The following is a 15,536-nucleotide window of genomic DNA, read 5'->3' as shown; positions in this document are numbered from 1 at the left end:
AGCCATTCCCACATCTCTGCAGTCTGGCTGAGAGAACGAAGGGGTACCAGTCTGACTGGGTCCGAGACCAGGCCCATGCTGGACAGTGGACACTGGCTACCGGGCGGGAGGCTGGGCACAAGCAGAGAGGGGAGTCAAAAAGACAACGGGCGTAACCCACCGGCCAGATTACGGGCCGGAGAGTCCCATCATGTCAGCACAAGGCAGGAGGATAGAGATGCAGGCAGGGGTCGGACAGCAGGGGGGGGGGGGGGGGGGGTGAGGGGGGCATCTGTGGATATTCATATGGTTGGATGGTTGAGTGGAGGGGGCTCAGATGGCCTGAGTAAGGTGAAAGGGAATGGAGCTGAAAGAAAGTAAGCTGTCAAATGGTAATGGCTGTGTATGAGTTGAACAACTGGACATTCTATGTCATATTATATCTATGAAAACTGCTGTAACTCAGTTCCTGATATTTGTACAGGAAAAAGCTACATTTTGGTGTTGAGCGAATCATAGTGTCAACAGGGAAGCTATTTTCCTATTAAAGTTACAACTTACTTTTCATTTCAAATACATCAGGTTTCAGACAGCACCGTGGAAGCATAAATGTAAAGGCCTTCGAGGCCTTTAGAAACTTTAAAATATGGAAAGATTACTTTGTAAGAAGGAGCTTACATTTCATATAAAATTGAAAATTTTCCAACAGAAGACGTTTTTGCTTGGATTTTTCTCAGCACCACAACAATGGTTGTGCAATGCATCATTTTTACAGTATATGCATCCAACTTAAAGCAGGGTCACTTGGAACAAACAACAATCTTCTTACTTAATGGAATGCATTATCTCTCCGTGAAAATTGTTACTGACTGGAGCATGGAAAACTTGTCTCAACTGTCTTTCTAAAGGGGGGGGGGGGGTTATAAGTCAGTTGCCACCAGGGGGGGTAGGTGAGCTGCAATCACCTCTTCACTTAAAAGTAGTAGACTGTTGGAAAGCACCATCTCTGTTCCATAGTCATTGAACCTGCACTCCATCACTTCCTCTCAACACTTTGTTTTAGCTTAAGTAAGAGGTCACTTACTAGGAGGGGAGGGGAATTGAAATGGAACACACTTCCCCCCCTAAATCCACTGTTGTGTATGGGATATACAAGCTTTTGATCACGCTGCCTGGGCCACTATATTATGAAGTCTCACTCCCTCTGAACACGAAACCTGTTTCTAATCCATTTCAGCTCAGAAATGTTGCAGTTCAACAGTGATGTGCACAATTTCAATACAAGACAGGCAAATCATTTACATCTCCCAAAGTTCCGTACTGGTCTGGGTCAAATTTCCGTCAGATACAGGGGGGCTCAGCTATGGAACAGCTATATTGAGATCTCATCACAGTCTACTTCAATTAATCATTTTAAATACAGGCTTAGAATCCATTTGATGAATCAAATGTATCTTATTTTTTTTTGTTAAATGAGGTGAGATTAACTTTATAAAACCCCTCTGGGTTTTCTAAATCTCACCTGCACAACTCACTCACTATTATGCTGTTGTTGCTTAATTGTCTCCGCCAGGCCGAAGGCATGGTGGAGAGTATGTTTTACCCTCTGTGTGTGTGTCCGGCTCAGCCAAGCTAACATTGGTCAAGGTTCACGTGACATCACAAAGTGACATCACAATATGTGTGTGTGTCCGTCTCAGCCAAGCTGACATTGGTCAAGCTTCACGTGACATCATCACAATATGTAATATAAATAGGTAAGACAGGATTAATCAGGAACAGTACTCGCCTGGCGGAGACCTGTGCTCCGAGGAGCACATTTTCTAGTTTGTTATTGTTTTTAAATGTGCAAATAAACAAGAAAAAAACTGAAAAGAAAGCAAGTATAAAGTCCCCTCCACAAAGACGGAAAGTACTTGTGAGTATTCACCAATTCTAATTGGTCACAAATGTTATTTGTATGAGCTGACCAGAGGCTTGCTTAAAATGGTCTTTCCTCTGTCTACTCTACACAGTTATGCTGTGCGCATAAAACAAATGCTTGTTTCACCAGATGTAGAGGTGCCAAGGCCTTAGGTCTACAACCAAACAAGTTACCTGATGCTGCCTTGACAGAGTGCTTTTGTAGAAAGTCCAGGGTCTGGGCCAAAGCCTTCTTGTTACAGTGAGTGGAGAGCTCCTCATTACATTCAAAACACCTGTTAAAAAAGACAGAAGGTCACGGAGAAGACTAATAAAACTGTGGCGCTGTTTGGGAAAAACACTATTAACCCATTTAGACCTGAGGCCGATTCTAAAAACGCCTTCTAAATCCTGACCTAAGTTTTCTGAAAAACTTCAAATATTTATTCAAAAATTACAAAAAAAATGTATGTTGCTATATACTGTACATAGCAACAAAAACCCCAAAAGGGGTTCCCGTCCTGAAAGGTATAGTTACAAATAGGGGTTCCCGCCCCAAAATGGGTTAAATTATGTAAAATAATAAGAACGTTTTTTACCAAACATTACCCTGAAACTATTTTGTCAGATGAATATATTCACACAGCATACACAGCTGAGTGTGACTGTCTAGTCTGCCCACTCTAATGCCTGATTTATACTTCATGCAATTAAGTATTAAGATGCCACAATGAGCAACAATTGTTACCAGTAGATTTCCAATCACATACATAAATGGTGGCAATAAATGCAAAAATGCAATCTCATGACTGAACATTTCGTCGGGCAAAATCCTAATCTGCAATTTGTGAAACAGTGTGAAAGGAGCCCCCCGCACTGGCACTGTGTTTCCTAAACTATTAGCACAATATGTAAAATGATGATGTTTTGGTAATATTGTTCCTGCTGTTCTATATAGAGCGGAACCAGGTGAAGAAATTGAAGATTGAGGCTTTAACCTTTGCTTTTATGAAATATACAAGACTATTAAGGTTTAATGGAAGATGCTTCTGAACACGTACGCTAGTTTCACCACTTCAAATGCGTTGTGAACCTATAGATAGGCTATTTTCAGGCGCAACATGCTAGAAGACATGTTGGTTTCTATGGAATCCAAATGACTGAAATCAGACGTGGGGACTGAGAACTTTAAGAAAAAGAATAAGAATAAACCCGCACACACATTTGCTCCAATGTAATGTGTTTGACCCAATGAAGAGCCTTGGCTCGAAATAAATTACATTGGAGCAGATGAGTGTGCAGGTTTATTCTTTTTCTTTATGATACTTTCCAACCCAGCACCTCAACCAAGGTGATGTGCGTATTCTATTTAGTTTTTGACTGAGAACTTTAATCCATGTAAATGTACATGGGAGCATTTACAATGTTTACAGAGCTTGCTTTTTCATTACAGATCTGAACAAGGCAATCGTTAGAAATGTCGAAGGCTTCTCACCAGGCCTTCCAGGTATTGAGGCTGATAGTGATGCAGTGAGACTCTAAATGGAGAGCTTGGTGATGCTTGGCGGAGTGCTGGATCTCTGACTGGTTACAACCCTGTAGGAGAAGGAACACAGCATAGACTTTAAAACAAAAAAAACAACCACGTCATCTGTTTTTTTTTGGGTCTCTGTGCACAAAGGGTTAAAATTTCCCAGGAATCTAGACATCTTTCCACTGGTTGGTGCTACCAACTTCCTGAGTCGCACCAGCACATGATATGATCACACCCATTTTATTACTCAATTACTTTGCACGTTGATGAATAGTTGTCTTCATTTTCAAAAGCCAGTTTTGCATTGTTAAAATGATTGACAGTGAATCGAGACTTGATATTTGCAACATATTTGAATCTGTCTCTCTGCCAGTAGTGGCTGAGAAAATTATAGCATATCTTCGAAATAATATTAAAAGAGAAAACATAACAAACATGTTATGAAATAAAAGCAAAGAATAACAAGAGCATTTAGTTGTGTTTTTAAATGTACTCTATGTTTTTGCTTTTTAATATGTGTTGTATTTAATTGCCTTGGGTGTTTGATCTTGTGTTATTACAGTTTTTACAACTCTGGAGACAAATTGAGTTGAGTACGAGTGTCTAGACAGAGCAATTGACATTAGTACTTGAACAGTGCGAGCGAACAAGCCAAGCATCTCAGCATTAAGAGAGCCTACAAGGCCAACAACGTCCAAATAAAATTAAGCATTAATCACTAATCAGTCTCTCTGGAATTGTTTTCCACAGCCTTGTGGTTTCCTAGTCGTCTCTTTATTAGCTAATGGTGTCAGAGCAAAGCTTTTAGTTTAGCCAAGCAATTAAAAAAGAAAGGGAAACGTAAAGGTGGGGTAAGTAATATTTTTGGGTTAAAACAAAAAGCTTTATGTTAAAAGGTTAAAGCTCTATATTCTGATAGTAATCATTGCTATAGTGTTTGTTCAGTCACAGGGGTCTCCTTGTCTCTCCAACTCTTTAATACACAGAAAATTCATTTACAGGTAGGTGACAAAATTTCAGCCAATCAGGAGAGTACCCATTTATCAGCTTCATTTTGATAGTGATCCAGTTCCAATTTTGTCTGCTCATTTATTTCTGTCATCACTTCCAATTTAACTTGTTTAATCTGTATCCTGACTGAGTTCTCTATCCTGATTGGATAAAATTGGTATCGCGACCTGAATATGCATTTTCTGTTTAATAAAGAGCTGCTGAGACATGGAGACTCCTGTTACTGAACAAACACTCTATAGCAATGAGTACTATCGGAATATAGAGCTATTTAACACTCATTTTAGCCAAAGAAAATCACTTACCCTACCTTTAACTGGAGTTTATTGAGAAAATCGAGAAAATACAAAGCTGTCTTTCCCCCTTGAAACATTCTGCTTGTTTATGAGTTCATAATATAGATTTCGTGGCTGCAGTCTAGCCAACATCAAAATCAGTTATTTTCAGCGAGCGACAAGACAACATTGTACTACTACAGCATATAAATAATGCTTACTTTGTAGTTGCACACCTACTACCTAATTGGCTGATCTGACAACTCACAACACGTGGCAGTCACAATGTGATGCGTTGTGAGCTTTTTACGACTATTTTTGGACCGTGACATTGGTATGCATATTTTAAAAAATCAAGCTTTAGGCTTAACTCTGACCTGGAATCCACACTTGAGACAAACAAGGATGTCGTGGGAGTTGGCTGGTTCTCCATCAATGAGGGCCCTGTCTCTCAGACACTCTGCGCACACAGACCACAGGCTGGAGCTCACCGACTTCTTCACTGAATTCAGGTCCACCGCCTTGCTCACATGTTGGCACGTCAATCCTGCAAAACAAATCAAATACACACACATGTAACACTCAGTAATTGTTAATTTTCGCAGTTCAGTGTAAATTTCCCTGAGGTGGTTCTTTAGGAAGACTCTGGAAGCTTTTTGACAACTAGAGGTTCTAGAATTCGGGTGGCCCTGACACCTATGTCGCACCACCGAACCAACTGATATGCCCATATACGGAGATCTTTGTATCTGCCAGTCCTTGTCCCTTTTATGCCCATATATGGAGATCCCTGATGTCAACAGTACACGCCCATATATGGCTATGCCCCTTTTTGCGCACATACAGTATGGAGCTGACTGATTTGTTTGCGCCTGATGCCATGACAACATATTTGAGGTTAGAAAACACACTCCGTATTTGAGCGTAGCTGCATTGGGAACTCCTTATATGGTTATGGCTGCTGAGTCATGGTGACATGAGCGTGACATCAGAGGTCCGCCCGCCCACGGGCCGGCCCTCCCTTAAGACAATTTTAATAACGGATGTGAAAATTTGACTCTACATTCAAAACAAAATAATGTGCTTATGGGCCGCAATGCAGCGTCTCACAGCAGCATGGGACTGAGCTTTAGGGCACAGCTAATGGGGATCCTAAAAAATAAACAAATTAACAAAACTTCTGTCCGGTAGACTTATATACATGATTTTGCTGTATCACCGTCACTGATAATGTCACACTCTGACATAGATCTGTGATATCACAAGCTCCCAAATCCACTTCAAACTCTGTGTGTGTACCGTGGGAGTGCGGTGCCATGAAATCGGTCGGATCGTCGGTTGTCCAGACAGGGTAAAGAAAACTAGAAGTTCAAGGCACTCTTCTTATCAAAAACAGGCTCATTCATAATGGAACATTTACGTAGATTGAAAAACGACATGGTCAAGCAGCTTCGGCCACAGACTGCCCTTTATTAGGACATGAGTACACATCAAAGTGAAGAGACAAAATAGAAAAGCTCCGGAGAACAAGGGAAGACAAGCAAACCATCCAATCAATTTTGACTGTATACACTACTACTCACATCCCCTGAATGTCATGCTTGGTAGTGGTACGATATTTTATCTCTATCAGTAGCTTACCACTGACTTCATCCGATGACTCCTCATCTCGAGGTTTCCTCGGCTTGTTAGACCGCTTGGTCATGTCGGCGGCTTTCAAGGAGAAGGGGTCCTTTAGTCGCATCTGGAGCTGTGCGCAGTGTGCAGGCCAGGTAAGGATTCATTCATTATTAACACAGATCAACGAGACGAAGCATGGACAGTACTGGATTATATTTGCATCTCTTATTGCAGTGGTTCTCAAAGTGGGGTCTGGGGCCCCCCCGGGGTCCTTGGGAAGGTTCCTCAGCTAAATTTGTAAACGTAAACCAACTTTAAGCCTATGGAGTATCCACAAGTTACCTAGGGCATGGTGGGCATCACTTCCTGTCGATTTGATCCCTGATACCTGATCAAATCGACAGGAAGTGATGCCCACCATGCCCTAGGAAACTTGTGGATAGACATTGGCAATTTGAAAATAGCTGTAGATATTTAAAAAAAATATGTGATGAGTAACCTTGTAATCGTTTTGAAACATTTTAAGTTAACAACACAAATCAGTTATGGGGGTCCCTCCCAGGGACACCATATTTTCAGATGGGGGTCCACTGCTAACTACATTCATTTGGGGATACTTGACATGAAAAAGTTTTAGAACCAACCACCGTCTTATTGCCACAAACTAATTACTACACTTTAACGGAATAATTAAAGTGTTTAAAACATCACTCTGTAAAAAGCACCAGGTGTTACTGTAAGTATGTCCAGGTTACCAGCTGTTAGTCATCATCACACAGTAAAATCCTCATTCCTCAGTGATGATGAATGACTGTTAGACCTGAGTGTACAAATGGAACCATGTCCATTTGATTAGATTTGCACATAGATACACTCTCAGGTGTTTAAACTTGACTTAGTAAAAAGCACTAGCCTTGGATCAAGACTATCATAGATGTATTTTATCGACGTTGACATTTGCATAGTATCATAGATACGAAAGTAAAAGTCAGACTCGATAAAATACATCTATGATAGTCTTGATCCAAGGCTAGAAAAGCACCAGGTGTTACCATTGAAGAGTAGCAGCCTTCGACCAAGGCTATCAGAGATGTCTTTGATCGATTCTTCAGACACATTTGTATATCTCTTGACAAACACAAATGTCAACAACAATCGACAAAAAGCAATCTCTGACAGCCTTGAACCCAAGGATAACAGAAGAGCAGTAGTATGTCCAGGTAAGGTAAAGGATAAGGTAAAGATAGGTGTTTAGTAATCAGATATGAGGAGCAGATCGAGGCCTATATCAGTCTAGATAAGCAGCTAAAAAGGCCTCTTTGGCTGATCCAGGGACATCAACATCAACAAAACTAGTCCAAACAACAAGCGGCAGAAGACGTTTTTTACAAAACAATAACAACACTCACCTCGTTCCTATGGTGTTCCTGTGGTTATTTTTGATCAGCCAATATGAACCAACAGTTGAACCAACTGTCAACACTTCCAAACTAGCTTACCAAGCTAGCTATAGTTTTAGTTTCTCTAGCAGCGGTGGAGAGTTAGACAGATGGGAGCGTTTAATTGGGTCAATCAATTAATTAAACACCGTTCTATTGACAGAACAGTACGGAACCAACTGCGACACACAGCGACGATCAGAAATCAAATCGATCACGACTTTGTAAGGCTGTCAGGAAGGAGCATAATAATCGATAGCATTAGGGAGAGAAAAAAGGAAAACACCAAGTTAGTCACATGGTCACCTCCTCGCCACCACCGTCAACAAACACGTGACGCGCTGACTACGGTGGCTCGGGACGGACAAGCCGTGCCTTTTGATTTAAACTCCAGAAACAGCCCTAATGTTGATTTGAAAAGGGAGTCCGTCGCTCTCAGCGGTCCTGCTGGATAGGCACGACATAAATGGGATTCGTAAATAAGATACTATGTGGTCCTAAGATGGTTTTAACGTGTATGTTGCGTTTCGTATGGCCCTAGCGGTGTGTCCTTGACCGTGACCCGTATCTCAGAGCACATAGTTGCCATGTCTGCTTGCTATAAGCGACCTTGGGCTTATTTTTATGTGAAGTTGCTTGTAATTTACAAGCAACTACAAGTTGTAAATATGGATTGTTGCAGTGTTTTGGGTTTGTTTCTTAAGTGTAGCTGCTTATTTTTTATGTTGTTTAAAGTTTCTTGACATGAAACTGGTTTAAACTTTAAACCAGTTTCATGTCAAGAAAACCCCCAAATTAATATATATGTGTCCACGGACCCCCACCTCTAATACATTTTTTTGTGCCAGATTTGTGTCGTTAAAATGTATCAAAAATATTCCACATTTGTCACCTTTTTTCTAGATTTATTTTTTAAATAGCCGATGTAGCTTTTTTTTTAGACCTGGTTGCTTATTTCTCTCGCAAAATCTGGCAACACTAGTCGGGCATGTCAGTGTCAGTGCCAGACTCTGGTGGTGAGTGGGTGAAGTAACATTGCATTCTTCTGCTCCACCATAACAGTCTTCTACTCGACATAACAAGCATATGTGTGTATTGATAGTATAATAGACAGGGATCTGGCTACGAAATCCGTGTAGTAGGTTTTACCATTTACGTAGAAGTAGTAGTGCTGCTATCTATGGCTCTCAGAAGGTGCCTGAGGGTTGCGGGGGTGATTCCTCGTCTGCTCTTGAACCCTTGTGCCTCCTCGGGACGATCACTGTCCACTACTGTGTCCAGTCTGGTCAGCAACACTCACACACGTTGTTCATGTAAGTGATAAGTCATATCACATTACTTTAATATGTGTCAAGGCGAAGGCGTTGTCTTGTGTTATTCTAAGTAGCGGTTCACAAATAGGGCTGGGATGTTGTGATACTGTATATGAGATGAGATTAGATGTAGATATTGCAAAGATATTTCTTTGCATCGCATTCTTGTTCTAGAATTATTTGCTTTTAGTTATCAGTGGAGGACAAATGTAGTACTCATCAATACAGTACTTGAGTCAAAATACTGCAGATACTCCTGGTCAAATACTACTCAACTACAAATTTGTACTTGAGTTAAAGTAATGGAGTACTTTAACTCAAGTATTTCAAAAATTAAAAGGACATTTCTTTTTGAATATCAATGCATTGCTGTATTGAAATTTAGACATTTTCAAAAACAAATCAAAGATTTTCCAGACATTTAAAAAAAAATCCATTATTGTGAAAATAGCAGATCTAAAACCTCTCAAAACGCATTGTAATGTGACGAGTTGTGGGCATGTAGATCTGCTATTTTCACTATAATAATGTACTTTTTTTCCTTCCTAAAAATGTAGTGGAGTCAAAAGTACAATATTTGTCTTTGAAATGTAATGGAGTGAAAGTTACAAGTATAACCAAAAATACCAATACTCAAGTAAAGTACAGATACTCAGAAATGTACTTAAGTACATTACTCAGGTGAATGTACTTAAATGCTGCCCACCACTGTTTATTATATAGGTATTACTGATAATTATCTATATTTATCAAAATTCTGTGAATGCACCAACAGTCATCACCACAGTGGTCATAATATTGATATTGAAGTATTTGGTCAAAAATATTGTGACATTTGATTTTGTCCATATATTATCACCCAGGTCTAGGTAAAAAAGAATAGATCATTCATCACATGGAATCGGTTTATTTGCGTTCTTTGTTTACATTCTAGATGCACTGACCTCAAAGACAGAATTGTTGCTACGGTATTACAGCTCATCGCCAGGAAACACAGACGTGACCTATGACCAACTGAAGCAGATCCTGGCTGGGCGGACAGCAGTGGTCTTTGACGTCCGGGAGCCCTGGGAGCTCAGAGAGTATGGAAACATCCCGGGGTCCATCAACGTACCCTGTGAGTTTGTCCTCTATTGCAGTGGTTCTCAAACTTTGGCTCGGGACCCCCAGGGTCAGCTTATGTTGCACATTAGCTTAATGTGCAACATTGTTTTCTCACTCGACAGTAAACAAACCAACATACAGTGTATACAGGGTATCTGCGAGGCGATGTGAGCTTGTAGATCGGCTATTTTCACAATATTTAAGTCAAACAAAATGTAATTCCACAAGTGCTTGTCAGGGTGGGGGGTCCTCAGTTGAAATATGATTATTTTGGGGCGTCCTATGCAATTAAAATATGATTATTTTGTGGGGTCGCGGCCTTGAGAACCACTGCTCTATTGTATATTTACTGTAAAATCCTGAGTCCCTCAAAGTTAAATTAACACTGAGGATTTGACGGTGTATCTTTATGATTATGAAAGGGCAAGGTGGAATTGTCATATTGCATGTTGTGCTTATAAAACACCATGTCATAACTGAAGACTCATGTGACATGATGTTGCTGATAAGTCTTGTCAGATGATTCCACTGCACAACAACAACTACTTGTAAGACCATAAATACCAGGTTAGTGCAATCCTATAGGTGGAGAGCACATGTTTACAACACAAATGCAAGTGTGCTAGTTAAGCCTGTTACTAAGACCAGTAGTTCCCACATGGTGTGTCGAGGCACACCATTGGTCCAGGTGTGCCTTGGGATTTTGTGACAACCACACATTATTGCAATATACTGTATATACAACTATACATTTGTTATGAATCTTTTAATTGACTATTTCAGCGCTCATTTCACACCGTCCGGAGGCTAATTCTATACCATAAAAATGTATATACTGTATATTTGAACCACTATTTTGGGCATGTCATTATGGGGGAACATTTTAAATGTAATTCTATTTTTTTTAAATCTTCAAATTCTCAAAAATAGCAGATGTACTAGCTCACAGCGCACTGCGTTGTGACGCATTTTGAGCTTGTATATCAGCTATTTTCAGTAAAGGTGTGCCTTGAGATTTTGACTTGCCCATCAGTGTGCCTTTGGCACAAAAAGTTTGAGGACCACTGACGATTAGCAAATGTGCTCCTTTGACTTTGCAGTGGGACAGGTGAACCTTGCCCTCCAACTGGACCCAGAGGAGTTCAAGGAGAAGTATGGTGGAGACATGCCCCAGCCGACAGATAGCATTGTCTTCACCTGCCTGGCTGGGATCAGGAGCAAGAAAGCCCTGGACGCGGCCACCTCACTGGGATACAAAGAGTGAGAATGACTGGCTACACAGTTCTCAAACCACTGTCCATCATCAAAATAATTTGGTGTCATAGCCGTTGTTGGGGGTCACTCACCACAAAAAAATTAAACTAGTAACATTAATAATAATAGTAAACATGGGGCACCGATGGGTATCGCCTGACAGCATGTTCCGGGTTAATGTCTCTCTCCACTGTACTAACTACGGAGCCCCGGAGTGGCCATTGGGGCTCCGTAACTAACCAATATAAATGCGAAAAGCCCCAAAAAATAAATAAATAAATGTAAACTAATATACAATTAAACAAAACAAATGTATAATGGAGAAGGAGAACCGTTTGCCTATTTCTTAACGCTCTTTATGGTGCTTTGCTCAAGGTTCTTACTTCTGTGTGCATGCAAAGCTGTAAAGTGACCTGTGCCAATGCCCATGGCATTGCTCAACAATCTTAGATGAGATAACAGAACGGGGCTACCAACCAACACAGTAATATGCACTTTTGTGCTTTGTTGTCTTGACCTATTTTTGCTGGATTCTCTCTTTTCGATATATATTACCTCTAAGGATAAATTTGGCAAGCGAAATGCTGGCACTGGTTTGATGTAAAAAGAATCGCGATGCGACGCTTTGTGAGCTTGTAGATCGGCTATTTTCTGCACAGTACTATTAACCTTATACTACACATAAGGCTATTACAGTATCTACCTACAGTAGCATGCCATTGTTATTAGAGTGCTGATACATGCTGTATTCAAAGTATTAGGTTAAAATAGAAATTATGTTTTTTATGTTTTAACCACTTAAACTTTATATATGTCATTGACTGGAGTCCCCCAGGAGTCTGTAGTAGGCCCCCTCATTTTTTCATTCTACACCAGCGGTTCCCAAACCTTTTAGCTCAAGACCCAAAAGAGAAATTAGATGTTTGCCCGGGACCCAAACTAGTGAAAATATTTTCACTACTTTTTTTTAAAATGTATTTATAGAAAGTATTATTTTTTTTATTTTTTATTTATGAAATACTTTTGAAAAATGTTGGAATAGTTTTTTTTTGGTTTAAACTTTTTTTAAAATCTTAATATAATGTATATATATATATATTATTTTTTAATGTAGGAAACAAAAAAGGGCATATTCACCCATAGAAATTGGTCCGTGACCCCCACTATTTGTACAAAATGTTGATTGGCTTTGTGGTACCTTTGAACTGTTTTGTTTTGAATAAATATGCTGTATTGACCTCATATCAAGGCATTATCACTATATTCAGTCGTTATTCTTTCTTTTAGTGCACAGCATTACCCTGGCGGATGGCAAGACTGGGCTGAAAACGAACAGATGAAGTGATGAAGAGACAGCTGAACAGGAAGCCATACAGAGAGCTCTCTCAATGGTTGAAGTCCCACCTGATCAGTCTATAACTGGAATGTCTCTCAAAGGCTCTTATAAAAAAGGTTTTCAGATGGGTTGATTAGTGCACTTATTATTATATAATACACAATTGTTAAGGCATAAATCTGCTGTGTGAATGAATGCCAAAGACTTTTAATACCCGCAGGGGTTTCCCCACAGCTCAGCGACAACCATTTGTTTGCTACCAGCTGCTATAACTGCTGCCATACTGTTACTTACAACCATTTACAAGCGCTGAACAATGGGTAATCATAGGCACTGAGTATGTAAGTGTCAGTTCTAGGCCTTACTACTTGTATACCTAGACTGTACGCTTTGGGAGAGAATGTATATACAGGACAATACTATTGGAAAAAATGAGAATTTCATTTTTGATTCTTAACAGCATTCGGATTTTCTTTCCAGACAATCTATGCAAACTACTAATGAACTGTGGTGCTCTAAAACCTTTCAATACAAATTACAAGCAAACAATGGATATTTCAGGTTGATATATTGTAAATATTTATAGTCTGATTTGCATATGCGCATCAGTTAATATAGTTTTTGCCAACATAATCAAAAATAAAGTTTTTTAAAAAAGTTTTGTTTTGAGTACTATGCTACACACAGAAGTTTTGCTAACTACTTGACAGCTTGAAGGTGAGGGTTTGTCATTTTCATTTATTCAGTTTTTACAGCCACAAACATTTGACAGATCTCTGTAGGTGATCTTAGCCTGGGTTTTGTCAGGAAAAAGGAAAATATCTATCTATATACTGTGTGTGTGTGTGTGTGTGTGTGTGTGTGTGTGTGTGTGTGTGTGTGTGTGTGTGTGTTTATAGCGCATATATATATATGCACAAAACCAAATTGGATGGGTGTTGGATCAAGACATAGTGAAATGGACAAATACATCAGCACCAAATAGCTCCTGTTACAACCTTTTAACCTGCCAGAATGACACACACAGCTCTTCCTCAGAATTCTGTTACATACAAAAAGTTGGATATTTAACCACTTAAACCCTATGTAATAGACCGGAGGTCCCCAGGGGTCTTTACTATAATTTTTTAAGCACCCTCTACAAGCTACATTATGAGCTTGTAGATCGGCTAGGGTTCATGGTGATGTCACTGCTAAATAAAGAAACCCACCAAATATTTATCTGACAAAGGCTAGGATGATCTATAGTATTCAATTACTATGTCCAATATCTGCTGCATCTCTACAAATGTGTCACTAGCCCTCCAGAGGACATTCACAGGTTCATAGCTTATGATGATGACGAATGTGACAATTGTTTTTCCATATCTTGCTTGTATGATCATAGTAAATCTCTCATCCTCTATGGCAGTGGCTCTCAACCTGTGGGTTGGGGTCCCCACATGATTTTTTTTGGGGGGGGTTCCCAGATGACAGTAAAGTGACAATGTGACTTTTAAGACTTTTTTAATACCTCAACAAAATGGAAGAAAGAAAAGAAAAAGACCATTACTGCACAAAAAGTAATCAACAAGCTATACTATAAAAACTGGTCAAACATAATATAATATAAGTTCAAATTTTTTGAAAATAGCCGATATACAAGCTCGCAACGGCTCATGTTGCGAGGCTTTGTGAGCGGCTATTTTCACAATATTTATCTGTGGAACCGAGTCAAAAAAAATGTAATGCCTCAACTCCTACATTCAAGTAAGTGCTTGTCAGGGTGTGGGGTCCGCAGTTCAAATATGATTCTTTTGGGGGGTCACAGCCTGAAAAGGCTGAGAACCACTGTAAATATCCATTTGCAAAGCTACAACCCTGAGCTGAGACCAAATGAAAATCACCAGGACTTTCTGGTGTGTTTCAGTTGACAAATAGTATGATACTGGATTTGTAGATAATGGTTTCTCGTTCAGAGACGTTATGACTATACTTTGAGAAATGACTATTCAATGAGGATACAAAAATATGTGGAAGACCTCCTGGAGCAGATACGTCTTATCTGAGCTCCCTGGAATATAGCTTTTGAGAATCATGTTCTCACACATTCTGTAATGACATGAGTGCTGTGACTTGTCCACTACAAGTATCAACAATGACAAAGGCCTTTCTACAGTATGAAAACCTAAATATAATGAATGATTCTATGGAGTGAGCATTTTGTTCCCTCACACTGTGGGACACATTGTTGTCGAGTTAAATGAATGGCACAAAGAGAAACCACCTCCTTGGTGGAGGAAAAAAGAAAAGAAAAACAAACAGACAAAACAAAATAGCATTATTTTCTTAGGATTTAGAACAGTGGTTCTCAAAAATAGCAGATCTACAAGCTCACAGTGTGTCACGAAGACGCGCTGTGACCTTGTAGATCTGCTACTTTTGAACACTTTTGAAAAATCTTGAAAGTATTTGAAACATTTAGAATAATTCTGACAATTGTTAACCCAAATGTTCTCTTCTGGGTGTCCCTGGCACAAAACATTTTGAGATGGGGGTCTGTGGCCAAATTATCATTTTGGGGGTCCTTGGCACAAAAACGTTTTGAGAACTACTGAAGGCATTTTTAGAATAGGCCTCAGGTCTTAATGGGTTAAATAATATAATAGCCAGAGTTCCCCAGACAATGATTTATTATGTGATATTGTATGCTGACAAGTGCTGATGAGTCAGTGGTCACATCTCTGAAACATGTAGCCACACCTCCTACCAGAGTGACACTCTACTGCC

At 39.7% G+C, this 15,536-nt stretch overlaps 2 protein-coding genes across 5 annotated transcripts in view; one reads left to right on the top strand and one right to left on the bottom strand.

Annotated features, from left to right (window-relative positions):
- The window catches only part of usp45 (ubiquitin specific peptidase 45), a 49,401-nt gene extending 41,353 nt beyond the window's left edge, over window positions 1–8,048 (bottom strand). For 3 of the 4 annotated variants that reach the window (XM_080426607.1, XM_080426608.1, XM_080426609.1), the window contains exons 1-5: window positions 7,731–8,048; window positions 6,343–6,451; window positions 5,079–5,248; window positions 3,377–3,477; window positions 2,077–2,177 (exon numbers count right to left, since the gene is read on the bottom strand). In XM_080426607.1, the coding sequence (XP_080282733.1) occupies window positions 2,077–2,177; window positions 3,377–3,477; window positions 5,079–5,248; window positions 6,343–6,445 (475 nt within the window). In that variant the 5' untranslated portion in view covers window positions 6,446–6,451; window positions 7,731–8,048. Of the gene's footprint in view, window positions 1–2,076; window positions 2,178–3,376; window positions 3,478–5,078; window positions 5,249–6,342; window positions 6,452–7,730 lie in introns of those variants that run through there. The other variant, XM_080426610.1, reaches the window with a different exon arrangement.
- Window positions 8,049–8,776: 728 nt separating this feature from the next.
- On the top strand, window positions 8,777–13,444 carry tstd3 (thiosulfate sulfurtransferase like domain containing 3). The gene is made up of 4 exons (XM_080426498.1): window positions 8,777–9,073; window positions 10,008–10,190; window positions 11,278–11,437; window positions 12,719–13,444. The coding sequence occupies exons 1-4, from the start codon at window positions 8,941–8,943 to the stop codon at window positions 12,774–12,776; spliced, it is 534 nt and encodes a 177-aa protein (XP_080282624.1). The 5' UTR covers window positions 8,777–8,940; the 3' UTR covers window positions 12,777–13,444.
- Window positions 13,445–15,536: the final 2,092 nt, after the last annotated feature.

The sequence above is a fragment of the Gymnoscopelus braueri genome (genome assembly GCF_963280865.1).
Source record: "Gymnoscopelus braueri genome assembly, chromosome: 4".
NCBI classification, from domain to species: Eukaryota; Metazoa; Chordata; class Actinopteri; order Myctophiformes; family Myctophidae; genus Gymnoscopelus; species Gymnoscopelus braueri.
Note: the sequence above shows the minus strand (reverse complement) of the source record. Positions and strands in the feature narration are given on the sequence as shown.